At 40.1% G+C, this 26,354-nt stretch overlaps 1 protein-coding gene across 3 annotated transcripts in view; it reads right to left on the bottom strand.

Annotated features, from left to right (window-relative positions):
• LOC144595346 (protocadherin-17-like) overlaps positions 1 to 26,354 on the bottom strand; it is a 104,755-nt gene that overhangs the window by 39,303 nt on the left and 39,098 nt on the right. The window contains exon 4 of one of the 3 annotated variants that reach the window (XM_078402750.1): positions 1,034 to 1,399. The exons of the other annotated variants lie outside the window; for them this stretch is intronic. Coding sequence (XP_078258876.1) covers positions 1,356 to 1,399 — 44 coding nt within the window. The 3' untranslated portion in view covers positions 1,034 to 1,355. Of the gene's footprint in view, positions 1 to 1,033; positions 1,400 to 26,354 lie in introns of those variants that run through there. 3 annotated transcript variants of the gene reach the window in all.

The following is a 26,354-nucleotide window of genomic DNA, read 5'->3' as shown; positions in this document are numbered from 1 at the left end:
CAGAGTTGGCATCCTCCACTTCAAACTAGCTTATGTAAATTGAAGTCCGAACTGGAGAAGCCATAAATTAATTTGACTCTGAAATGTAATTTTATTGCTCTTGGCTGAGAAGATAGACACAAAATGCTGGAGTAACTCAGCGGGTCAGGCAGCATCTCTGGAGAAAAGAAATAGGTGACGTTTCGAGTCGAAACCCTTCTTCAGACATGATCCGAAATGCACCTCTTCCTTTTCTCCAGAGATGCTGCCTGATCCGCTGAGTTGCTACAGCATTTTGTGTCGATCTTCAGTGTAAACCAGCATCTGCAGTCCCTTCCAACACAGGCTAAATAGAGTATTTGTCTGCCTCTCAGGGATGTTAAAGATTTTGTGGCTCCATTTTGAAGAAGCGCAGTGGAGTTCTCCAGAGTTGATATTTAACTATTAACCACCATTACAAAAACAGATTATATGGCCTTTATTATACTTTTATACGGCCTGGCTGTGCACAGGTTGTGTATCATGTTTCTCTGCATTACAACATAGACTCTGTTTCAAATGACTGCAATGTCTTGAGACATTAAAATATACTTTATAAAGGGCAGTTTATTCATTTCTTGAGAATGGACGAGACAATTACTAACATAACCTTGAAATAAATCACTATTGTTAAGATAGTAGCTCTTTAAAAAAAAAAGTCATTTTAACCCTTTCTAGTTTGAATCTCTAAACACCATAATCTTCTCAGCTACCCTTCAGATCAATACAAAATATTGATGCTCTGAGCTAATATCTGATTCTGGCTGTCTGAGAAGAGACTGGCTGCTGAATTCTTGACACACGTTAATTTGCCTCATGCTGAACTAAATCTGAATCATCTGGCAATTCAATAAATTTGTAGATAAACAGGTGTGAAGCACCTGGTAGTCTGAACAGCTTGCAGATAAAGTCGATGTCAATTAACATAAGGCAAAATCGATTTCAACTGTTTGATTTATTTTTTAATCAACTGCTAATAATACTGTGAAGCAGTTGGAAAAATACATAACCATGCATACAACTGTCACATTCAGCAATCTGTTTCTGTCCTAATTTTTAGACTACTACCTGCTGCTTGATCTGGTGTCTGGACTGAACAGAAACTGATGCACAGGCTTTAGATAGAGAACCGCGATGGCCTCTCAGGCACGGGTCAATTCCATGGATATGATATATCAGCCCCTAAGTTTTCCCATCAGAATGTAATGAAATGTAGGAGGCAAGTTTTTCATGATTCTCCTTCTGTTCATAGATGGAAGACAAATTAAGCTTGCCCAACGAGTGATCTCAGAGACTGAGTCTCCCAACCAGGAAATTTTGAGTGAGAATTAAATTAATCATCTCAATGCTTCCTCGGGTGGACTTGATAGATCCCATGACACTGTTGAAGAATCAACATAACAAAAATATATAAGTTGATCATTTTCACATCACAGTTTATGGGTTGTTTTTGTTATGGACAGGCTGGCATGTTTCCAATATTATAGTAATGATAACAATTAAAGAGTACTTAATTACTGACACAGCACTGAGATATTACGAAGCATGCAGTTCTACCTTTTATTCAAAAAACTGATGTTGCTTTCAACTTTGCACCAGCAGCACGTGTATGAAGTACTAAAGGATCTTCTATTATTTTACAGGTGTTATAGCAATGTAATGTTAACATAAGGCACTTAAAAAAAACAACTCCAATGATAAAGCAGCTTGCTTTACAACTTCTGCTGCAATTATGCTACCACTGAAAGGTGCCAGCTTTGGTTTACTGGTGGAGACACCAGGAACTGCAGATGCTGGAATCTTGAGCAAAACACAAAGTGCTGGAGTAACTCAGTGGGTCGGGCAACATTTGTGGAAATGACAGGCAGCGTTTTGGGTCGGGGTGTTTCTTCAGACTGATTGGAGAAGGCGGGGGAGAAAGCTGAAAAGAGTGGGTGTGGGACAACGCCTGGCATGTGATAGGTGGGCACAGGTGAGGGAGGTTTGATTGGTAGATGGCTTGATGTGGTGGGCTGGAGATGAAATGGAGACAAAAGGGTGTCAGATAAGGAGAGAAGTGGAGCGAAGTGTAAAGCCAGCAGGAGGGATAGGGAATGAGGATGAGGGAGGAACAGAATAGCGGGAGAGCATGGGGTGGGGGTGCACAGGAAAGAGACGGGGCAAAGGGGGGGGTGTCACTTAAAATTGGAGAAATCAATGTTCATAATGTTGGATTGCAAGCTATTCAAATGGAATATGAGGTGGTATTCCACCAGTTTAAGTATGACAGTCTGTCAACGGAGGAGGCCCAGGACAGAAAAGCCGGTATGGAAATGCAAGAGGAGTTAAAGTGGTTAGCAACCAGCAGGCCTTGGTAGACAGAGCGCAAGCGTTCAGCAAACCGGATAGCTAATCTACGTTTCGTCTCGCCGATGTAAAAGAGGCTCATCGTCAGTACCAAATGCAGTAGATGAGGTTAGAAGAGGTGCGTGTGAACACCTGTCCTGCTTTCTCTTGCAACTGCAGGTAATGTAACTCCTGTCCCTACATCTCCTCCTTCACCTTGAATCCGGAACCCCAGCAGTCCTTCCAAGTGAGACGGAGGTTAACATGCACTTCTTCTAACCTCATCTACATTTGGTGCTCCCGATGTGGCCTCTTTTTCATTGGCAAGACCACAAATAGAATAGGCAACTGTTTCGCTGAACACTTGCACTCGCTCCATCAAGGTCTGCTAGATCTCCCGGTTTGTGAATCATTTTAACTCCACTTCCAAATCCCACACCAACCTTCCTGCCCTGGGCTCTCCCATTCCCAGTGAGGCCACATGCAAACTGGAGGAACAGGACCTCATTTTTCACTTGCATAGCTTACAACCCAATGGTATAAATATTGAATTCTCTCCCCCGTCTCTTTCCTGTGCCCCCCTAACCCTGATGCAGACTTATTTCTCCCACTATCCCAACCCCCCCCATTTTCTCCCTCCTTTGTCCCTTTCTACATATATCCCTCCCTTTGGAATTACGTTTCACTCCTCTTTTCTCCCCATCTGACACCCTTTTGTCCTCTTTTCATCTCTAGCCATCCACCCATCTGCCAATCAACCCCCCCCCCTCATGTGTATTCATTTGCCAAGCTTTATCCCATCCCACCTCTTTTCCAGCTCTCCCCCCCCCCCCCCCTCCCCCGCAATCAGTTTGAAGAAGGTCCATACCTCCCTGACTATTCCTCAGATGCTGCCTGTTACTCCAGCACTTTGTGATTTGGTTTGCTGATAGCAATCTTGCCTTCAAATGAGAAGGATGACAAAGATAAGCATGGAAATTACAATAGCACTCTAACTTATTCTTGATGATTTTCTAGTTATTTAATTCAAAGTCGTTCATGGGTTTCTCCTGATTCTCACAACTTAACACATTATTTCTTGTTTTCAAATCTCTACAGGGATCTGACAGACACAAAATGCTGGAGTAACTCAATGGTCAGGCAGCATCTCTGAAGAAAAGGAGTAGAAACCTGCCTCAGTCTGAAGAAGGGTCTCGATTTGAAATGTCAGCTATTCCTTTTTCCAGAGAGGCTGCCTGATCCACTGAGTTACTCCAACATTTTGTCTTTCTTCGGCGTAAACCAGCATCTGCAGTTCCTTCCTAACACATTTTCTCTACGTGGACCTGTCTGTCTTCTTCTCCTCTGTAATTTCTTCTACTTCTCAATCCCACGAAGTACTCTACTTTTCTCAAATTTTAGGCTCCTGATCACGGCACGGTAGCGCAGCGGTAGAGTTGCTGCTTTACAGCGAATGCAGCGCCGGAGACTCAGGTTCGATCCTGACTACGGGCGCCGTCTGTAAGGAGTTTGTACGTTCTCCCCGTGACCAGCGTGGGTTTTCTCCGAGATCTTCGGTTTCCTCCCACACTCCAAAGACGTACAGGTATGTAGGTTAATTGACTGGGTATATGTAAAAATTGTCCCTAGTGTGTGTAGGATAGTGTTAGTGTGCGGGGATCACTGGGCGGTGCGGACTTGGTGGGCCGAAAAGGCCTGTTTCCGCGCTGTATCTGAAATATGAAGAAAAATAAATAAATCTCAAATGTGATCACTCGGTTATAGCTGGGCTTGCCATTCTGGAAGCTACGTTATGAAATTTTCTCTCTCAATCTCTCCACCTCTCAATCTCTACTTTGTTATTTAAAACCTAGTATTAGACGAGATTTTTGATCATTTGTCCAAATCACTCTATGTGGAATGATGTCAAAACCTGCTTGAAAACACCTATGAAGCTGCTTTGCTGCACTAAAATCTTGTTGTTTAAACATTTCTTAAAGCCCATTACTTCGATTATGCTTTGATGTCCTCATGTCTTCCAAGATATAGTCTCTGATTACGCTTCCATGAAACATTTTGCTACCTTTTATTATAGTGAAGACATTATTTGAAGGTGATGTTGTTGACTTTAAAGCAGGAAATCATTTTAAGGTACAGTTCTATTAATTGATAAGTGCCTTCATGCTTGGCTTTTTTTATGTTCTCCTCTCCATTCAGCCTTTGGTCTGAAGGAGAGGCCTTGCTGCAATTACCTCACAGTGATGCAAAAATTGAATATTCTAACAAGCAAGATATTGAGCACCATTAATGAATAAATAAAAACAAATTTGCACTCGGAATACACTAAATCGAAATTGCTCTTTTCACAAATTATTTATATTTTCTGGATTTTAATTTGAAACAATGCTTTTGCCCACCATGTGCAAGAACTGCACTATGTCCTTTGGTTGATGCAGGGATTAAAAATATATAGGAATTTTGAATGTTTCTCCATACCAGCGGCTGCAGATAGGAAAAACAAGAGAGGTAGACAAAAAAAAAACCAGTATTTCGATAAACTAGACTGCTTTAACAAACACAAGATGATAGCGTACATAGATATATTGGACGGGCCAGATGAACCCCTCTTAATTGCTCCTCATTCGCTGTGCAATAGAGGTTCAATGATTCAAAGAAAGATGAAGAAAGAGTTGAATAAGCAGTTTAGGTAGACACAAAATGCTGGAGTAACTCAGCGGGTCAGGCAGCATCTCTGGAGAGAAGGAATGGGTGGCGTTTCGGGTCGAGACCCTTCTTCAGATGCTGCCTGACCCGCTGAGTTACTCCAGCAGTTTGTGTCTACCTTCGATTTTAACCAGCATCTGCAGTTTTTTTCCTATGTATGAAGGTGTTTGTTTAATGTAAGAATATATTCAGTACAGCAAAGGAGTGTGGTGGTATAAGGGGACTGAATAGGCCTCTATTTAAGAAAGACGTAAAGGACTCTCAGACTGGTGCGAGATGGAGATTTATAGAAATTGGATGATAGTGAAAATGGGCCAGTTGGAATAAGGAAACTAGAAACTGTCAAAGTGGTAGGGGGCATCGTGGGTATAAGTAAAGGAAATGGAAACGTGGAGATGAATGGAGCCAAGAGATGGCGATGGACAATTAAATAGCTCATGAGTAGAGCCTCCACAATAGTGGGACCCAGCAAGCGAGAGTTAAAGAAAAGAATGAATCATTCACAATGTTCAGCACAAGTTCCAAAAGGGTGATCCATTTGGGTTTCTTCCTGACATTCCCACCATCATGGAGTCCAGTCTCCAGCCAAATCTATTCACGCCATGTCATAGCAAGAAATAGCTGGAGCACTGGATCCAGCAAAGGCTATGGGACCAGACAATGTTGGGTCCCGTCGATAATATATTGAAGAACTGCTCCAGAATTAGCTGCATCTCGAGCCAAGGTACTCCACTACGGTTACAACATGAGCTTCTACCCAACATCGTGGAAATGTCCAAGCTATGTCCAGTTCACAAAACGCAGAACTAACCTAATTTGACTAATTACTACTCAGTCAGTCTGCCTCTCAATTGTTAGAAAAGTGATGGAAACTGGCGTGGACAATGCTTTTCCAGTGACTCTCTGCTGATTGGTTTTGAGTTTTGCTGGAGCCACTCAGGTCATAGCCATATCCCACACAAAGGAAGATAGTTCTGGTCATCAGAGTTCAATCGTACTAGCTCCAAAAACATCACCACAGGAGTTTGTCTGGGCTGTTTCCTCAGACTACCTATCTTTGGCTTGTTCATTAATGACCTCATTAATATTTCCTCATTAACCTTTTTTTCCCACAAGGTCAAAGGTAGGGATGTTTGTTGACGATTACATGATGTTCATTTCCATTTGCAAATGAAGTAGTCCATGTCTTTGATAAGACATTGATTAGAAATTCACCTGGAAGAGCCATATAAACACCAGGACGACAGGAGCAAGGCATCCAGACATGAGTGATTATCTTCTGAGATCCCATGGCTTTTCCACTATTTACAAGGCACAAGTCAGTAGTGTGATAGAATTACTCGCATGCAGTGCCAACAATTCTTACAACACTTAACATCATCAAGGACATGGCAACCTGTTAGACTGGCACCCAAGCAGTTGCCCTAAACATTAATTCTCTGCACTACTGGCACACCGTGGCAGCAGTGTACATCATCTACAAACTGCACAATGGTTACTCACACTATTCCAGCAGTACCTCCCAAATCTGCGACTTCTCGAACCAAGGACATGGGCAGATGGGAAAACCACTGCCCTGTACAGCCTCCTCACTTAGAAATACATTTCTGAACACACATCATGAATGGGCCTAACTCATGGAACTTGCCTACCCAACAACACCATGAGAGTGCCTTCATTACAAGAAATGGAGAGGTTCAATGTGACCTTCTCAAGGGTAATTATGATGGGCAATAAACCTTAACCCAGATCTAATAAGCAATTTAAAAAAAAACAGGTCTTGGATGTTTAATATGCACAAGGTCTTTCCTATGTTGGGTCTATTCCCAAGGAGTCAGTGAAGGGAAAATAAGATATTAGTAGGGAGGTGGAGGAATATGGAGATGATGAATCAGGATCTCCATGGTTTGGTCAAGTCATTGGTGCTTCGTAATCAGGTGCGAGTGGTTGGGATCAGGTTTGCAATAGATGGGAGGCCCAACATTGTCAATCCCAGTTTGTCATAGACATTGTGCTATGTAACTGAGTTTCTTCATAGTGTACATAAATAGGGTAGACTACAGCCCAATGTAATGCTATGATTATCGAGTAAGAAGAGGTCATTTTGCGAGAGAGAAATCCATGAAATAAGGTAATTGTTTTGTGACCCAACTTAATTGTGAACAAAAGGGCAAATACAATATTGTATTCAGCAGCAAATCAAAAAATGCGTCTAGCATTATATATTGAGGAACATTTGGTACAACAGATAATATTATTATTACAACACAGGTTAATGTTTGGAACAAAATGAAAATGGCTGACCTCAGAGCAGTAAATTACAGGCCTGCATAGCTGAAATTAGAAAAGAGAGAAAGAATGAACTGCAAGGGATTTTGAAAAAAAAAGAGAAAAACTGAAATAAATCCAGGCAGCAATGAATGCGTCTATCGTGGTGCATTATTTACAGATAGGCATGTTTTCATACATGCAAGCAGTGGAGAAAACCAGCAATATCAAAAGTACCTGATACTGAATGTATGAAACTCGAGAATGCCCATGAAAAGTTTGGTGTAATCATCAATAAAATGGAATATTGGCGGGCAAAGGTTTTACGTATACAGTGCCTTTTATGACCTAGGATATACACCGATCAGCCAAAACATTATGACCATTGACCTGCCAAATGACGTGAATAACATTGGTTATCTTGTTACAATGACACCTGTCAAGGGGTGGGATATATTAGGCAGCAAGTGAACAGCCAGTTCTTGAAGTTGATGTGTTGGATGCAGGAGAAATGGGCAGGAGTAAAGACCTGAGCGACTTTGACAAGGGCTAAATTGTTATGGCCAGACAACTGGGTCAGAGCATCTCTGAAACGGCAAGGCTTGTGGGGTTCTCGTGATCAGCAGTGGTGAGTATCTACCGACGGTGGTCCGAGAAGGGACAAACCACAAACCGGCGACAGGGTGTTGGGCGCCCAAGGCTCATCGATGCGCGAGGGCAACAAAGGCTATCCCGTCTGGTCCGAACCGATTGTGGGAAGACGACAAGACGAGGGAGTGTGATGCTCTGGGCAATGTTCTGCTGGGAAACCCTTGGTCCGGCCATTCATGTGGACGTCAATCCTGCCACACTGCACACATTGTTTGGGAATGGTTTGAGGAACATGATGAAGTGTTCACTGTGTTGCCCTGGCCTTCAAATTCTCCAGATCTCAATCCGATTGAGCATCTGTGGGATGTTCTGGATCGACAAGTCCGATCCACGGCGGCTCCACCTCACAACTTACAGGACTTGAAGGATCTGCTGCTAATGTTTTGGTGCCAGATACACAGGGCACCTTCAGGGGTCTTGTAGAGTCCATGCCTCGGTGGGTCGGTGCTGTTTTGGCTGCACACAGAGGACCAACAGCATATTAAGCAGGTGGTCATAATGTTTTGGCTGATCGGTGTACAAAGCTTTTTATAAACCCTGAAGTGTGTTGATATGGTTACAGTTGTGTGAAATGTGTGAAGCAATTTGTGCTGAGCACGCTCTTACACATAACAATGAGAAGAATAACTAATAACAGACACTAAATTTATATGTATCTTTGTTGTGATGATTACCTTCCTAAAGTGGAATGCAATTAAAATAATTTCCAGTTCGAATTCTGCCACAGTGGAATTAAAGCAGACAGTACTGGAAACATTATGCAGGCTAGGTTGCATCTGCACTGAGAAATTAAATTAACGTTTCAGGTCTGATGCCTTATGTCACAATTCTCTTTCCATGGATGTTGTTTGACCTGCAGAGCCACCTCAAGTATTTTTAGGTTTTGTCCTGCATTTAATTTTTTTTCCAGATTTCCAGCATCTGCCGTTTTTAAAATTTTTATGTCATGGTGTAAATCTGACCGGAACACTTCAGGTTGCAAATCACATTTGTGTCAATGTCATCATTCCCCTTATAATGCAACTTTGGAGCACTGTTGGGAAAATTAGGAGGTACTCTTCTGACATGCCTGCCATTGGCCACACTCAGAAAAGCCGCAGTTTAATACCTGCACGAGAGTAATTTGAAGGGGATCTCCATTAGCACATCCCAATCTGCAGCTGGGAACTTGGCATCTCTGAAAGGGCCTTTCTAATTTCTTAACTGCACTGCTCAGGAACACCTTCCCTACTCCAGATCACAATCCTAGAGCAACCTACATCCTGCCAAACAAAATCCTCTAATGCCAGACCCCAATTATTTGATCCCACATTCCCTCAGACATTTTGCTTTCTAGCTGTCAGGCCTCTTTGCAATGTATAACTTTAAGCTCCACTCCTGGAGTTAATTGCTGTTTTCCTGAGAGCAGTTTTTTATGCCACAGCATGCAAGTAAAGTGTATGAGGGCCAAGTGGGCCTCAGATGCTATTGAATTGTTAAGAGCCAGGCTCACAAATAAAATGCTCCCTGCCATTCTATTTGTCAATGGTTTAATGTTTCTCTGTGGGAGCCATAAAATTGCTAAGTTGATATGTTTCTGGAGGTTGGGTATTAATTTTTGGTCTGAACACCAAAGAGATATAGGAATACCAGATGTCCATTCTGCCTCTTGAGCTTGTTCTACAATACAATGAGATCATAAATGATCAGGCCTTTAACTCCAAATTAACATCCCATTATATGTCCCATACAATGGCATATTTGTGTAACAATAATCTATCAGTTTTATAAAGTTTATTTATTCGTTAAAGGAGGTGAGGAAATATAACCCTGATTTGTGTAATGTTTCCATAAAGTTTGACTCTTGGGAGACATTTTAGTATAACTACATTATATTCCAAAACAAAAGTATATTTTTTAAGCCAGTTTCCAAAAAATACCTCATGTAATTTAACAAGCTCTTTGTTTTGCTGTCCCATAACTTCATCTTTCTTATATTTTAGTCTTCCCGATACAAAGGCAAGTAACCCATTAGGGTTTTAAATAATTTTCAGTACCTTCCTGTGACACCATGTACCAAGTACTCTGATCCAGCCTATTTAGATCCAAAATAGATAACTTCACATTGGCCGACAATGAAATTCTTTGTTAAAATTTTGCTCGAATCTAATCCATTAATACATCACTGTAGCTTAATATCTAAATCCCAATATTTACAATGCATGTCTTTATGTCAATGGTAGGTGGGTCCATCATCTAAAATACACTATCAAATGCATTAATAACTGAGGCCTCAATACTGATACCTATAGGTCACCATAATAGCATTCAGCTAACTGGGGTACATGTCCAGTTTCCCATTGTGTTCACGTGGGGTGCAAGGCCGACAGAACCTTGGTTTAACACTTCAACCAAAAGGCAGCAAGTATAACTGCTGACCATTGCTTTACTAGGCCAGCGGATTGAGTGGAATTTAAATCAATATCATTTAAATCAATAACAAAGGGTGGGAGGTAGTTGAGGCAAGTACTATGGCAACATTTAAGAAGCATATAGACAAGTACATGGATAGGATAGGTTTAGAGGGATGTGGGGCAAATGCAGGCAGGTGGGACTAGTGTGGTCAATATATGGCATATTGGTCAGCATGGGCAAGTTGGGCCGTTGGACCTATTTCTATGCTGTATGACTATGATGATTTGAGCAGTAGCGCTTCCACTGAACCAAAGAAAACACATAGAGGGTTATTTTACATAGGCTACTGGCTAAGAATATTACAAACCAGTGGGAAATGCAGATTTGATTTTTGCAGTTTCTCCATGAGATTTCATAAAATTGGCCAATAATAATCAGCGAAAGATATTTCAATATAAAAAGCAGCTATAAATGACTGAAAGCAAGATAAGATCAGAGTAGTTGAAGAACAGATGGCATTAACATGACAATGAAATGCCTCTTTCATCTCCGAGAAATGAGTTAAAATCCAATCCAATCTGGTGGAATCAAAGTCTTATCTTCTCAAAGCTGTCACTGCCATTTATATTGCTAATAGGTGAGAGCTAAGAATTCTGAAGAGCTGCTAATTTGTCACCGATTATTTACTTTGGCATCAAGTTGTCCACTTCAATTATCGGCCAGCAGTAATAAAGGAACATTTTAAATAGTGGCAAAGCGGGAAGATGGACTTCTAACTTTGGAATTTAAGCACATTACTAGAACAGAGAATAAAGTTATTTATTTCACAAAATTTCAAAAATATTTTCCCCAATAAATTTGCAAACCCAGAAGGCAACATGGTGTTTCTCAGAAAGGGAATTACAGTACTCGAGTGGCAAGTTCCAGTACTTAACTGGAAAGGTCAAAAGTAGAATAATATGCATGAAAAAGCGTACTGTCAGGTGTGAAGCATTTTGGGGTGACCTCACCAAATAAAAAAACCTATATAAATGGAAGATCTTTCTTTAAAAAATAGAGCACTGTCAAGTCATTTAAATATTGAGACCAAATTTGGTTAAAAGACAAATCAAAGAAAATCTTCTGGATATTAAGATAATACTGTTACAAGTCCAAAATTCAAAGTTGAATTGCATTAAATGCATTTACTGGAAAATTCTGGACAAAACCCCCACCAATCAATGTTTTAAATGTACTATATTATGCCTATGAGATAGAACCGTTAAAACCACCAAAGCTGTGAAATTACATTTGATAATTTTACTGGGAACACACATAACATGTTATATATTTCCTCTTTTAGGTACTTTAGGAATGTGCTAACCATTGTAACACAATACAGAACATTTCTGAATCAAGCTTGTCGAAGGACAAGTGTATTAAAGGTGCACTGGAAGAATTGCTGTAATCTCACTAGAAACCTTGTTTACTTGTGGACACAAGGAACTAAAGGTGCTGGAATCTTGCATCGAACACTTGTGTTTATTTGTGTTAACCAGGTTTCTGATGCATTGGTAGGGAAGTTGCGACAGAGAGGAATCGGCTCTGGCAAACCTCGTTACATTTTTAAAAACCTGGGTGCAAAGCCTTTTCATCCACTGATACAGAATTTGGTAGTGAGATTGGCATTTTGCTCCAATGATAACTGACAGGGCCTGACAATATATTACGTTACTTAAATCACCTTGCACTGTATTGTCTTCTGATCAAATTCCATACAATGTCAATGCAGCCATCTTACCTGCAAGACAAGTGCTTCTATTGTTGACTTCAGAAATGGAAAGCCTTGCAATATTGCCCTTACCCCAGAGACCACTGTTTCTTTCCCATCTGCTTAAAATAACTATGTTCCCTAAAATAGGTCTAAATGGAGAAATTAATGTCCCTCTACATTAGGAGCAGAGATTCAAGATCCACAGTTGCAGTACACCAGCTCCTTGAAGCCCCTTTGCCAAACACGAGGAACCAGCCTGTATTGAGAGAACCCCATCCCGCTGAATGTAAAGTCAGATTAGGATGTTCACTGAATTGATTTACCAAGTGTAAAGTTATGGCCTGGGGTGGTTGCAAATAATTTTAAATAATCCCGTCCCATTTAACATTACATGTTGGCTACCTTACTTCAACCTCTGTGATACCTTAGAGGATGTGTTAACTATCCGTAATATAATACTGAACATTTCAAAGTCAGATACACCACAGGAATTGTTGTTAATTTACCACTGATTACCCCTTGTATACGCGCTTCTTTAACCATAGATAGACTCAAAATGCTGGAGTAACTCAGCGGTAGCTCAGGTAGCATCTCCGGAGAGAAGGAATTTGTGGTGTTTCGGGTCGAGATTCCTTCTATTGCTCATCTACTAGTATTCCCCTTCCATTCGGCTAGCCCACTCTCTTTTTCCCTAACCCATTCTCCTGATATTTATCCTCTCCTCTTTTCATATCCCCAATTGTGCAATTAGTCTTGATTCACTTATCAATGAAGACTATCTGATACAAAACATGTGGGCTTACACCTGTATTGAAACAGAAAAGAGCAGATGGAGGAATGACATAAAAATCTGTTACACATTCATTGGGTGTTGTCAGTTCTAATTCCAGGCTTAAATTTATGATAAGCTTTATTAAATTTAAAGCATTATTAATTACCTCTTTAATTACCATTTAAAACAAAATAACTTTTAAATTCATTTTAGAAAAGATTTTACTGATATTCACCCTTTAGTTTCAATAAAATTAAGTATTTCTTATTCTAGCTGTCTGAGAGTGTTGGAGGGTGCCACAAACTCATCAAAACATGTAACCGTTCCACTGTATTAAAGATCACATCTTGGCTTTCTGGATTCAAAAGAAGGGGGAAATAAGCATGAGTTTTATTTTCAATTATTATCATGAGAGATAAAATGGATCTCTGAAATTCGAAACTGACAGATTGGTCACAGGTGGTCAGGATGTTTGCTCAGGTGTCACCAAGAATGTGCCAGATGAAATAAAACAGGAGGTACAGCAGTAGAGTTGCTGCTTTACAGCGCCGGACATCCGGGTTAGATCCTGACTACGGGTGCTGTCTGTACGGAGTTTGCACGTTCTCCCCGTGGGTTTTCTCCGAGATCTTCAGTTTCCTCCCCCATTCTAAAGGCATACAGGTTTGTAGGCTAATTGGCTTGGTAAATGTAAAAATTGTCCCTAGTGTGTGTAGGATAGTGTTAATATGTGGGGATCGCTGGTCGATGTGGACCTTGTGGGCCGAAGGCCTGTTTCCGTGCGGTATCTTTAAACTAAACTAAAGTACAATGAAAGCTAGTTTTTTAATATAAGGAATCTTTGAATAAACAATGCAGCAACTAACGTCAACTGTGCTTCTCTGAAGGTGACAAACTAAAGAGCACTGATTCATTGCTAAGTAGTAGAGATTTGTTGTGAAGGATAAGCTCATTGTCAAAGGATAATTAGTTCAATTTAATTTAATTGTAACCAGTCAGCCCTTTCGGATATCTGTAGGATTGATCAGCCATCCATTTAACATCCAATCTGATTTTTACATTCAATTGGAGTTCCTGGAAATTAAAATTACATTGGATATTGAATGGGGCCAGGTAATGGGCATCGATTTGGGGCAATAAGCAATAGGCAATACCTTCTGGCAGTTTCCCACAGGGAAGAGTGGTAAAATTACATTCATACAAACATAGAAAACATAGAAAATAGGTCAAGGCAAGTCAATTTTATTTGTATAGCACATTTAAAAACAACCCACGTTGACCAAAGTGCTGCACATCTGATTAGGAAAAAAAAAAAAAAAAGAAACGTGCAGGAGGTCGTCATTAGGCCCTTCGAGCCAGCGCCGACATTCATTGTGATCATGGCTGATCATCCACAATCAGTAACCTGTGCCTGCCTTCTCCCCATATCCCTTGATTCCACTAGCCCACAGAGCTCTATCTAACTCTCTCTTAAATTCATCCAGTGATTTGGACTCCACTGCCCTCTGTGGCAGAAAATTCCACAAATTCACAACTCTCTGGGTGAAAAGATTCCTTCTCACCTCAGTGTCGAATGGCCTCCCCTTTATTCTAAGACTGTAGCCCCTGGTTCTGGACTCCCCCAACATTGGGAACATTCCTGATTGGAAATTTTCTAATGTACAACAGTATGTAATCATAAGGGGAAAATAAATGGCATACAGAGTACTTTGCATTGCCATGCTCTTGTTTATACCAAAACTCAGTACAGGTCCTCCCCAGTTTATAAACGGCCCATTTAATCTAGAGCTTGTACATATGAACAGCATTTGGGAGACCAGCATTTGCGATCTGCTGTGGGGCTGCAGGCATCTGCTGCGTGTGGGACCACAGTTCGTGGCCGCATACCCAACCTGATAGCTGCTCGTGTTACGTGCAGTTCACAGGAACGGGACCCTGCGTATCCTGTTTGGGATTCGTACAGTTAATTGGTTTAAAAATATTAACTTGATCTCTTCCATTCGGATGTTTGGTGTTAGAATTTTCAAAATACAACTATACGGCAGTTCAAATGTGTAGAAATGAACTGCAAATACTGGTTTAAACCGAAGATAGACACAAAATGCTGGAGTAACTCAGCATCCTCTGGAGAGAAGGAATGGATGACGTTTCGGGTCGAGACCCTTCTGAGATGCTGCCTGTCAGCATTATTAAACAGACTATCTTACTAAATATGGAATACATGTGTTTTTCATTAAATTTAAGGGATTATATACCAACCAGAAATTCATTTCAGGAGACGAGGCAGGATAGGATATGAATACCGAAAATCACAAACAAGAGGAGGCAGACTACATCGAGTCTGCATAAATTAAAAGTATTGGTCATCAGTAACCTAAAGGGGTTCTGATACTGGCAATGCTACTTAATATCATGGGGAGGTGGTTAGGCTTTCCCTTATTGAAGATGGTTATTGACTGACATTCATGTGATGCAAATGTCATTTGCCATTAATCAACTGGGAATGGACTCAATTGTATCTTGAACTCCATTGATTCTGCTTCAGTTACTCACTAGAAGTACAAATAATCGATTCCTTACATTACAGTTATGGAAAGTTTCTCATTGTCACCTCTTCCAATTTCTCCTCCTGCCCTGCAGCCTTGGCCAAGAGCTGTGCCCACAATACTAGCAAGTTGTGCAAGGTGCAGCAAGCCACAGTGAAATGATAGGCCCTTTCTAGTATGTATTGGAGAGCACATCCAGATTTGTGCAGCACCTATTACCTTAATGGTGATTTCTAATGTAATACTTGGGGAAGCATGATTTCATTATTCTCTTGTTCCCGAGTCCTTACTGGAGTCAGGAGTCAGAAGTCTAAAGGGTAGCACTTGAATTCTAAGAACTACCCACTGATCTGGCACAATGGCAAGTATCGGTTGGCTTAGTTGTAGGGAGAATTCTATTGGAGAAGCTCCGTGGATATCAGGTGTTGATCATGTGCATTTTATGGATGTAGTTGCACACAATATGAATACAAAATGGCTTAAATAATTTGCAATTCCAGGTTGTTAACTTACATGTGTCCTCTCCATAAAGAAATCTGTTTTGTCGATGCATAAGTCGATCTATTTTATTTCCATGCCGATTGTCACATGGCAGATCTATCTGACTACATACTTGGGAATCTCTGCATTCATTGATTCTTGGAAGAGAACATCCAAACCCTGCTCGTGTGTCTCTAGTAGGATAAACTCTCCTGGCAAGGCACACTTCCCAAACTTTCCATTGTCCTTTTTTTTGGTAAACCAGCATCTGTAGTTCCTTGTATCAATTTCCCATCCTCCTTTCAATTCGGACAGCTTGGGCTCTCTCCCTTTTCCCATTCTCCTCCCTGCCCTGCTGGAGATCCAGTGCATGGTCAGTTAGCCAGAGGACAAATTAAATCCCACCCAGTGATTTAAATTTGAACCCTATCAGCACCTACAGAATCAAAAATAAATCGCTCTTTTCTGATCAATTCTACGGGCATGATCTTCAGTCTCAATGCATTACTTCATAATCTGAAGTTCCATCACAATCTAATGATTGGATCCATGGATAGAATTACTATGTTAGCTGAGGAGGAAAACCTGTAGGGGTTCAGTAAATGCATTATAGATACATTTATCATTCAATTCTCAAGAGCCTGAGTACCTGAGCTAAAAGCTGACAAATGCTGTTCAAATAGACTGAAACAAATTGATTCATGAAGACTTGAATAACATTAAATTTGGTTACAAGATGAATAGTTGTTGAATGAAGTATAGCAAGAGAAAAGATCTATGAGCTGATGTGGATCAGCTTGTTAAAATGTCCTTGCAATCTAAAAAGGTGATAAGCAAAGTGAAGGGAATGATGAAGTCAATGCCAAAAGTGGAGACGACAAGTTTGTGGTTTCAGTTCCAGTACACTTTGAGAGACCAATGTGATCATTTCTATCTCACAACATTCATGGGAAAGTTGATTGAAAATGATGTGCAGAAAGGCAACTGAGATAATTTTAACAACTCAATTGTTGTTTCATGGTAACAAGCGAACAACTATATCCATGGTGCAAAACAAAGACATGCTGTTTTTTTAAGGGACTGAATGCAGTGCAAACAGGCAAGGATACTTTGAAAAGAATCAGGAATTATCAGACATGTGTTCAGCAATTCAGAAGTGGCAGGCTGATTCGAATGGAAGTTTGCAGAAATATTGATAAGACTGCTTATCCCTTTATAAATGTTTCAGTTGCAAACTTCAACTTAACAAAATATGTGCAAAAGATTACAGGGGAGATTTGTGCTTTGGGATTCACTTGTAAATGTGGAAGAAAAATGATAATGCAAGGCCTATGGATGAAGCGGCAGTTCACGCACAAATGGGCTGATTTCATTGAGAGATTCTTATGTAGTATCGTGATTTTTCTGCATCTAATGGCATGCAGGAATAAAAATATAAAAACCTATAAGACAAAACATTTCTACAAAACTGTTGAAGCCATTGCATTTTACAGTGGATTTTTGTTACTGCCACTTTCACTTATTCCCAGTAAAATGATAAAAAGCATCATGTGACAATTACGACATATCTCTTGGCACAATAAGCATATCTTTAGATAATATGCAAGGACATTGATATAGTATTAAAATATTGGCAAAATTGCCCAGGAAGATATGAATTTGTTGTTAATTGAGTAGAACATTTTGGTCACCTCCCTTAAGCAGCAGTGTGCTCAGAGTGGAAGACAATTAACAATTGTCCAAATCACCAATGAAGAAACCAAGACAAAATATCTCTCTGTGCACTTAACCAGTTGCTGCGATCGGGTCGTGGTTTCAAGTTTGCAGTGTTCAAGAGTATGATGGTTGCTGGAGAAACAAAAAGCTGTTCTTGAACCTGGAGGTCATTATTTTAGGCTCCTGTACCTTCTCAATGGTAATAGCGAGATGAGAGCATAGTCTGGGTTGCATGGGTCTTTGATGATATTAGCAGCCCTTTTGAGGCAGTGGGGACATCAATACCTATAATGGACCAGGCAATGTCTACCACTTTCTGCAGCCTCCTTCACTCATGGGCATTCAAGTTACTGAACCAGACTGTGATCAACCAATCAGCATGCTCTCTACTGTCCACCTGTGGAAGTTGGATAGAGTATTCAGCAACTTACCAAATCTCTTCAATATTCTAAGGAAGTATGGGCTTTGATGAACTATCATTGTCATTGCATCAATGTGTAATGTTATCCCACATTTGATTATATAAATGGGAACAAGAGGTCACTTAGACAATAGACAATAGGTGCAGGAGTAGGCCATTCGGCCCTTCGAGCCATTCAATTTGATCATGGCTGATCATTCTCAATCAGTACCCCGTTCCTGCCTTCTCCCCATACCCCCTGACTCTGCTATCCTTAAGAGCTCTATCTAGCTCTCTTTTGAATGCATTCAGAGAATTGGCCCCCACTGCCTTCTGAGGCAGAGAATTCCTCAGATTCACAACACTGACTGAAAAAGTTTTTCCTCATCTCCGTTCTAAATGGCCTACCCTTTATTCTTAAACTGTGGCCCCTTGTTCTGGACTCCCCCAACATTGGGAACATGTTTCCTGCCTCTAACGTGTCCAACCCCATAATAATCTTATAAGTTTCGATAAGATCCCCTCTCATCCTTCTAAATTCCAGTGTATACAAGCCTAGTCGCTCCAGTCTTTCAACATATGACAGTCCACCCTGGATCCAATGTGCTTCAATAAAGCCACCTATCACTCTTCCAAACTTTAGTGGATACAAGCCTAGCCTGTCCAACTATTTCTCATAAGACAATTTGCCCAAGTCAAACTTGTATACCTTTTAGGTACTGCTTTCAATGTATTTATATGCTTCCTTACATAACAAGAACAATGCTGCACATAATACTTCAGATGTGATTTCATCAATGCCATATAAATGAAGCAGATCGCTTTTGTATTCAATTCCCATAGTAATAGATTGCATTCTGTCAGCTTTCCAAACTACTTGCTGTACCTGCATACGAGACCTTTGCAAATCATTCAATAAGTCTTCCGGATATCTTTACATTTCAGAGCTCCGCAAGCAGTAGCCATTCATATAATATCTAAATTTTTAACATTTTCCCGCATGATACTTTACTAATTTATATTAGCTTTTTGCATGTATAATATTTTACAGTTAATGCTGTTCACTGCATGCTGTATACAACCCATCACCTCTAGTAAGCTTGATTGATTGCTAACCTCCATCACAGCAGTGGAAGCAATTATGTCAATTCTGTGTCCTCCAGTATGTTTCAGCACAAGTACTTTGTGTTTTAATTATAATCGGACCTAGCCTATCCAATCCTCCCCGATCCAGGCACTACCTTGTGAATTTCCTCAGCACTCTCTCCAGCACCACAGCCTTCCTACAATGTGGAGACCAGAATTGCTCACAATACCTCAAGTATGGTCAGTGTTTTATAAAGTTGCAACATAATGTCCCAATCTTTATATATTCTGCTGTGGCCTCTGAAGGCAAACCTGCCATATACCTTCTTTCCATCCCATCTGCCCCCAAGGTTCCTCGGTTCATCAACATTTTTTAGCACCATTCCATTTACGATAGGTGACCTACCACTATTTTCCTTCCAATATGCACCACCACCACACAACATGTCAGGGTTAAATTCCATCTGCCAACACTTCATCCAACTTTCCATCTGATCTATATTCTGTTAGCCTTGGACAACCTCCCTTGCTATCTACACTACCAACATTCACAACACTTGCAAACGTACTTATCATTCCTCCTGCATTTACATCAAAGGTAGGAGGTATTTCATTTCATCTCAGACAGTAGGGTTTCACTGAAGTGCAAATCGTCCTATTCATTCTAAAAATTCAAAAGCTGAACAGTCAACCTTTTCCTATGATCAACAAGGATTTGCATGTAAAACTGGGAAATTGTAGTGATCACTCTAAACCTACGCATTGACAGGGGATTTTAATGCAAGAGTCAAACAAAAAAGTGGGTAAAATATTCGTTGCATACTCAATCGCTAGTGTGAATTAATAATATTTCTATCAAGGGCTGAAGAAGGCGTGCAAGGCGTGGGCCGACAGTTCACGGGACGACCGGAATGATGGTGATGGCTTCAACGGGCCTTTGTGGCCAGCTGCAGTTGGGACTGGAAAATGGCGCCAAAATGGGGACTCTTGCATTTAGACTCAATGGGCTGTTCCATACATTCTGTAGTAACTGGGGTATTGTGCAATATGTTTGGTGATAGTGTTACTGCAAAAAAAGTATTACATGTGATAATGAAGAAACCATTGAAGCATTGAATCTAGTCTGAGTTCAGGCCATTGCAGGTTCTCCCTTGGTATGAATGCTAAACTTAAAGACATCCTGTACATGCAAACGAGATATCAAATATTATTAAGTTCAAACAAGAAACAGTATAGAAAAAAACCTGCTAACATGTAATCTCTCTACACTAATCAGACATGCATTATTTCTAAGAGCACTGGTTGCCAATTTCACCATGGGAGACAATTCAAGAGAGTTGCTTTAGAAACTGGCAATCAATTGCTCCTATTGATACTTGAGCAATGATACTCTATTAAAAAATATTACAGCCACTAGTACTTCAAGACCATTAAAATCATCCATGGAACATTCGATATCCTTATTCAGTACCCATCGTATAAAGGCATGGGAAGATAATGAATGAATATTCATGCTAATTGTTCCTCACAAAACACTATTCATTACAATACTGTGGAGGTATGGTTATTGCATCAAATGCAACATGGTTGGTACTGGACCCCAAGAAAGGGAGTTTGTTGAGTGCTCCAAGATGGATTCTTAGAGCAGCTTGTACTGGAGCCTACCAGGGAGAAGGCAATTTTGGATTTAGTGTTGTGTAATGAACTGGATTTGATAAGGGAACTCAAGGTAAAGGAATCATTAGGAGGTAGTGACCATAATATGATAAGTTTTAATCTGCAATTTGAGAGGGAGAAAGTAAAATCAGAAGTGTCAGTATTGCAGTTGAACAAAGGGGACTATGTTGGCATGTGGGAGGAGCTGGCCAAAGTTGACTGGAAAGGGACCCTAGCAGGGATGACGGTGGAACAGCAATGGCAAGAATTTCTGGGAATAATCCAGAAGATGCTGGATCATTTCATTCCAAAGAGGAAAGATTCTAAGGGGAGTAAGAGGTAACCGTGGCTGACAAGGGAAGTCAAGGACAGTATAGCAAAGATGAGCGGGAAGCCAGAGGATTGGGAAACTTTTCAAGAACAACAGAAGGTAACTAAAAAAGCAATACGGAGAGAAAAGATGAGGTACGAAGGTGAGCTAGCCAAGAATATAAAGGAGGATACTAAAAGCTTCTTTAGGTATGTGAAAAGGAAACGATTTGTTAAGACAAACGTGGTTCCATTGAAGACCGACACAGGTGAATTTATTATGGGGAACAAGGAAATGGCAGATGAGTTGAACAGGTACTTTGTTTGTGTCTTCCTTAGTGAAGACAGAACCCATCTCCCAGATGTACTAGGGAACAGAGGATGTTCCCTAGTACACCTGTGTCAGAGGAACTGAAGGAAATTCACAATAGTCAGGAAATGGTGTTGGGTAGACTGATGGGACTGAAGGCTGATAAATCCCCAGGGCCTGATGGTCTTCATCCCAGGGTACTCAAGGAGGTGGTTCTAGAAATCGTGGATGCATTGCGATCATTTTCCAATGTTCTATAGATATCGGATCAGTTCCTGTGGATTGGAGGGTAGCTAATGTTCTCCCACTTTTTAAAAAAGGAGTGAGAAAGCAGGGAATTATAGACCAGTTAGCCTGACATCAGTGGAGCTGAAGATGCTGGAATCAATGATTACAGATGTAATAGCAGTGCTTTTGGATAGCAGTAACAGGATCGGTCCAAGTCAGCATGGATTTAGAAAGGGGAAATCTTGCATGACCAATCATCTGGAATTTTTTGAGAGTGTAACAAGTAAAATGGATAAAGGAGAGCCAGTGGATGTAGTGAATCTGGATTTTCAGAAAGCCTTTGATAAGGTCCCACACAGGAGATTAGTGGGCAAAATTAAAGCACATGGTATTGGGGGTAGGGTATTGACATGGATAGAAAATTGGTTGGCAAGAAGTAGGAATTAACGGGTCCCTTTCAGAATGGCAGGCTGTGACTAGTGGGGTGCCGCAAGGCTCAGTGTTGGGACAGCAGCTATTTACAATATACATTAATGATTTAGATGAAGGAATTAAAAGCAACATTAGCAAATTTGCAGATGACCCAAAGCTGGGTGGCAGTGTGAACTGTGAAGAGGATGCTATGAGGGTGCAGGGAGACTTGGACAGGTTGGGTGAGTGGACAGATGCAGTATAATGTGGATAATTGTGAGGTTATCCACTTTGGTGGCAAGAACAAGAAAGTTTATTATCTGAATGGTGTCAGATGAGGAAAAGGGAAAGTGCAATGAGACCCGGGTGTCCTTGTACATCAGTCACTGAAAGTAAGCGTGCAGATAGAGCAGGCAGTGAAGAAAGCTAATGGCATGTTGGCCTTCATAACAAGAAGATTTGAGTATAGGAGCAAAGAGGTCCTTGTGCAGTTGTACAGGGCCCTGGTGAGATCACATCTGGAGTATTGTGTGCAGTTTTGGTCTCCTAATTTGATGAAGAACATTCTTGCTATTGACGGAGTGCAGGGTAGGTTCACGAGGTTAATTCCCAGGATGGCGGGACTGTCATACGATGAATGAATGGAACAACTGGGTTTGTATTCACTGGAATTTAGAAGGATGAGAGGGGATCTTATAGAAACGTATAAAATTATTAAGGGATTGTACACGCTAGATGCAGGAAATATGTTCCCAATGTTGGGGGAGACCAGAACCAGGGGCCACAGTTTAAGAATAAGGGGTAGGCCATTTAGAACTGAGATGAGGAAAAACCTTTTCACCCAGAGTTGTGAATTTGTGGAATTCTCTGCCTCAGTAGGCAGTGGAGGCCGATTCACTGGATGCATTCAAAAGAGAGTTGGATGGAGCTCTTAGGGCTAGCGGAATCAAGGGGTATGGGAAGAAGGCAGGAACGGGGTACTGATTGTGGATGATCAGCCATGATCGCATTAAATGGCGGTGCTGGCTAGAAGGGCCGAATGGCTTACTCCTGCACCTATTTTCTATGTATCTATCTATGTATCTATGTAAATGAACTTATGTTTTTTCAGGCTTATAAACAAAATCTACTTATGAATGTCTGTAAACAGAATTTGTTCATAACGTGGGATCATCCTGTACTGAGGGGAGTTGTAGCAGCTGGTTTTCACCTTTACTGGAATCATTCAGTAAAATTTTGCATTAAACTTCTCTAAAATCAAAAGTAATTTATAGAATTTTTCATCAATATTGCTGCGTTAAATGCCTATCTGTAGAATGAAAGACTAAGCAGCAGGTAATTCCTAGGACTATACCAGTCATCTGTTACTAGGTGTTAAATAACTCCAACCAGATTCCTTTGAGCTTCCCGGGAGACTCTCAATTTGGCCTTTTCTATATGCCTTCCGTCATAACCAAAAGCTCAATGAAACCTCAACTGCAAATTCCATTCCAGCATCAAGCATTTCCAGGAACTGATGAATGGTCTAAATTAAAATGTTAGACGGTTTCAGTTCTGTTCAGTGAGGAAATGCAGTGCTACTTTCAAAATAAAACCAAACAATTATCAATTATGTTAATAATGCAAACTAGAAGTGAATTATGTATAACTGGGGAATTATGTGGTTGGAGCCTATGGAAGGAAGGTGCAATTATGTGGTTGGAGCCTATGGAAGGAAGGTGCAACTGCAGATGATCGGACACCTGACAATTTACCTTTTTATTCCTATTGTTCAGGGAACCAAATAATCCTTCCAGGTGATACATCAGTTTATTTAGTCAACTTCCAGAATTGTCTACTGCATTTTTTTTGTCATGATATGGTTCCCTCTCAACTAGGAAACAGAAGACAGAGTGAGAGACTTTTTGGTAGAAAACCTTAATTGACTCCATAAGAATTATCCTGAGTTTCCACTATCTGTCATTTTATTCCCTATCCTTCTTTATTCTGACTTGTCTTTGGAATCCTCCCCTTTAGAGGCAATGCCTCGTCTTCTAATTTTGCACATCATAGCCTTCTAGGCTCAACATATGATTCAATAATCTCAGATAATTACCTCCATTCCAATCTTCTACCTCATATTTCCAACACTCAAGTCTTTTTCTTTACACCAGTATTTTAAATGTCCCACTCCCTTTCACACCTCATACTGAAATGACATTTTTCACTAGCTGTTATTCTCATTCATCACTTGTATTATTCAATCTTTTCTGGTCTTCCCTTTAAAACATATGTTGCTTTTTGTTATCTTCAAACTTTCCCCTCACTTTTTACAGTAATGCTAAAAAGGCATGGGTCCGAAATGTTACCTCAGGATCTCTCGTTACGGATGCTGTGTGGCCTTCTGAGTATCTCACACATATTTATTTCAGATTGCAGATTTTATATTTAGAAAGCTGCTTTCATGATACGTACAGTCATGTAATTAACTGCTCTATGACTTCCCTGTGAGTAAAAGCAAGTGTCTGCCAAATCAATCTGCACAGTTCTTTGGAATAAATGTTCAAACTATGTTGAGCTCTCCAGTCTTTGAATATGTTACACGCAGAACCTAAATAGCTACAGACATAATTGTTTTTATCACCTATCCATGTTCTCCAGAGATGCTGGCTGACCCTCTGAGTTACTCCAGCATGTCGTGTCTTAATACACAATAAAAGAATTTTAAAAAATATCGAAAACATGGACAATATCCAAAATCTTTGCATAAAAACTTGCCTTTTTTCATTTAAAAATACATAAATCATGAACATCAGTCTATCAGATGCGACAAATGAATGTCCCCACCCGAAACTGGGGATCACTGGGCGGCACGGACTTGGAGGGCCGAAAAGGCCTGTTTCCGGCTGTATGTATATATGATATGATATGATATGAAACATCGCCTATGCATTCCACCCTCAGAAGCTACCTGACCTGCTGGGTTACTCCAGCACTTTATGTTTTATCCAAGATTCCAGCATCTGCAGTTCCTTGTATCAACATATTTGTACGGTGCTTTTCACAATCTTCGGGCATCAAAAAGCTCTTCACACTAGTTACATACAATCTTGAAAATACTGCTACGAATGTGTATCTTGTAAGGTTTCACAAATAACAAAATGTTAACAAACAAATAAAAGAATATATGGTGAATGTAGTGTATGTCGTGATATTGGTCGAGAGATAAATAATTGGCCTTGACACCAGATAGAACATTCCACGTATTTAAACTGCATTGGTCATTTGGGTCTGTCACTGAAATAGAGTGTATGATGCTCAGATACAAGCACATCACACAATAATACAAAGACTATACCAGGTAGGTACGAGTAAATTACTATGTAACGTTGAATAAATTATATTCTGGTAGATTTGTAGATTATGTTTCAATAGATGATTGAATAGATAATTACGACTGGGTAGTCAGACCGGCACAGTACTGCCAGGCTATTTAATCTGTAACATCCAAGCACAATTGTACATTTCATAGCCAATCCATTTTAGGATTTCAAAAAACAAATAATATGTTTGAAATTTAATTTAAATGTTTGACGATATATTTTTTGAATACTAAAATCATAACCAACAATATTATGAGTTTTAGGCTTTACCTAGAAAACTTAGCAACCACGTAGTTGAGAATTGTTCAATGATGTTTGCCCTGTTTCCCTCAATTTTCAGTTATATTCATATCCTTCACTGATGGGTACAGCACTTAAAAATATAAAACTTATAACATCTATAGTTACAAGTTTGGTTTCTGGCATGCTCCATCATCATTAAACAAAAATAAAATAATTGAATCGATCTTCATCTCAAATGCTCTATAAGATGCATTTTGGTTCACTCCCCAACTTTAATTATTTCCATCATACATAATAAACTTCAGTCTGAAGAAGGGTCTCGACCCGAAACGTCACCCATTCCTTCTCTCCGAGATGCTGCCTGACCCACTGAGTTACTCCAGCATTTTGTGTCTACCTATAATAAACTATCTAATTCATAGAACAATTAATTCTTATTGATGACATGTGTGTAACAAGACTGCATTTGTTTTTATTAAAACATGTTTGAGGGGAATCTACAGTGATTGGCAGAAAATTACAAAATGATCCAAATTGTAATGTGAAATGTCATTAATTCTTCCTACAATTTTAATCCTACTGTACTTCGTAACTAGAACGACAAAGAAATGTTCAGTGTTCCAAAGGGATTAACCTAAATTCTACAGGTAACAAAACATTAATCTATCCGCCATGATAATAAATTGATTTTAATTATTAAAAATAGCTGGAACCTTTGCAGCA

The sequence above is a fragment of the Rhinoraja longicauda genome, chromosome 7, assembly GCF_053455715.1.
Source record: "Rhinoraja longicauda isolate Sanriku21f chromosome 7, sRhiLon1.1, whole genome shotgun sequence".
NCBI lineage: Eukaryota > Metazoa > Chordata > Chondrichthyes > Rajiformes > Arhynchobatidae > Rhinoraja > Rhinoraja longicauda.
Note: the sequence above shows the minus strand (reverse complement) of the source record. Positions and strands in the feature narration are given on the sequence as shown.